Source organism: Ovis canadensis, chromosome 20 (genome assembly GCF_042477335.2).
Source record: "Ovis canadensis isolate MfBH-ARS-UI-01 breed Bighorn chromosome 20, ARS-UI_OviCan_v2, whole genome shotgun sequence".
Lineage (NCBI taxonomy): Eukaryota > Metazoa > Chordata > Mammalia > Artiodactyla > Bovidae > Ovis > Ovis canadensis.
Genome location: NC_091264.1, coordinates 43,574,287 through 43,575,793, shown reverse-complemented (window position 1 = coordinate 43,575,793; position 1,507 = coordinate 43,574,287). Strand labels below are relative to the sequence as shown.

General features: G+C 43.4%; 1 protein-coding gene across 1 annotated transcript; it reads left to right on the top strand.

The window, feature by feature from the left end:
• Positions 1-927, top strand: LOC138425422 (olfactory receptor 12D1-like). The gene has a single exon (XM_069563297.1). The coding sequence runs from the start codon at positions 1-3 to the stop codon at positions 925-927; it is 927 nt and encodes a 308-aa protein (XP_069419398.1).
• Positions 928-1,507: the final 580 nt, after the last annotated feature.

Sequence of the window (1,507 nt, the reverse complement as noted above, 5' to 3'; positions counted from 1 at the left end):
ATGCTGAATCAAACCTCAATCACTGAATTTCTCCTCCTAGGAGTGACAGACATCCAAGTACTGCAGCCTGTTCTCTTTGTGGTTTTCCTTGCAATTTACATTGTCAATGTGGCTGGGAATGGAGTCATCCTGATGGTTGTCATCTCTAATTCAAGGCTCCATTCTCCTATGTATTTTTTCCTTGGAAACTTGTCATGTCTAGATATCTGCTACTCCACGGTGACTCTGCCAAAGATGCTGGAGAACTTCCTCTCTACACACAAAACAATTTCTTTCTTGGGATGCATAAGCCAGCTTCATTTCTTCCACTTCTTAGGCAGCACAGAGGCCATGTTGTTGGCCGTGATGGCATTTGACCGCTTTGTGGCTATCTGCAAACCACTTCGTTACACTCTCATCATGAATCATCAGGTCTGTACCCAGATGGCTGTCACTGTCTGGATCATTGGGTTTTCCCATGCCCTACTGCACTCAGTAATGACCTCTCGCTTAAACTTCTGTGGTTCCAACCACATCCATCACTTCTTCTGTGATGTTAAGCCATTGCTAGAGTTGGCCTGTGGAAACACTGACCTCAATGAATGGCTACTTCATTCTGTGACAGGGACCATTGCCATGGGCCCATTTTCTCTAACCCTTCTCTCCTATTTCTATATCATTATCTATCTTCTCTTCAAGACCCATTCTTGCAGCATGCTCCATAAAGCACTGTCCACGTGTGCCTCCCACTTCATGGTAGTTGTTCTTTTCTATGCTCCTGTTGTTTTCACTTACATCCGTCCTGCCTCAGATAGCTCCGTGGACCAGGAACGGATCATTGCCATTATGTACAGTGTGATCACTCCTGTACTAAATCCACTGATCTATACTTTGAGGAACAAGGAAGTAGAGGGGGCTTTGAGGAGGGCGATCAGAAGGAGACTCTGACTCTAAGAAATCTAGAGAATTTTTCCAAGGCATCAGTAAAAAAGCTATGATAAAGTTGGGATGTGAAATTATACTGCTTTTCTAATTGTTTACTGTTTGTGAAGCAGAAGGCATTATATAAAGAAAAATAAACGGGAAAGTCCAGTCTGGTTGTGTTAACAGTGTGTGACTAGGTAATGTAAGGGAAACTTGAACAAATAGGACACTATCCACAAAATCTTTTTTTTTTTTTTGGCTGTGCTGAGTCTTCATCGCTGTGGCAGCCTTTTCTCTGGTTTTGGCGAGTGGGGGCTCCTCTAGACACGGTGCTCAGGTGTCTCCGTGCAGTGGCTTCTCCTGTTGTGGCAAGTGGGCTTAACTGCTCCGTGGAAGGTGGAATCTTCCTGGACCAGGGATCAAACTGGTGTCTCCTGCACTGGCAGGCAGATTCTTTACCACTGGCCACTAGGGAATCCCCCTTGAAATTTTAATGTTGAATTTGTGTGGGGGATATAAGCTGATAAAACTATTTGTTTACATATTCTTGTATGTTCTTAAATAAAATCAGATACAGAAATTTGCCTCAAATATGCATATATTG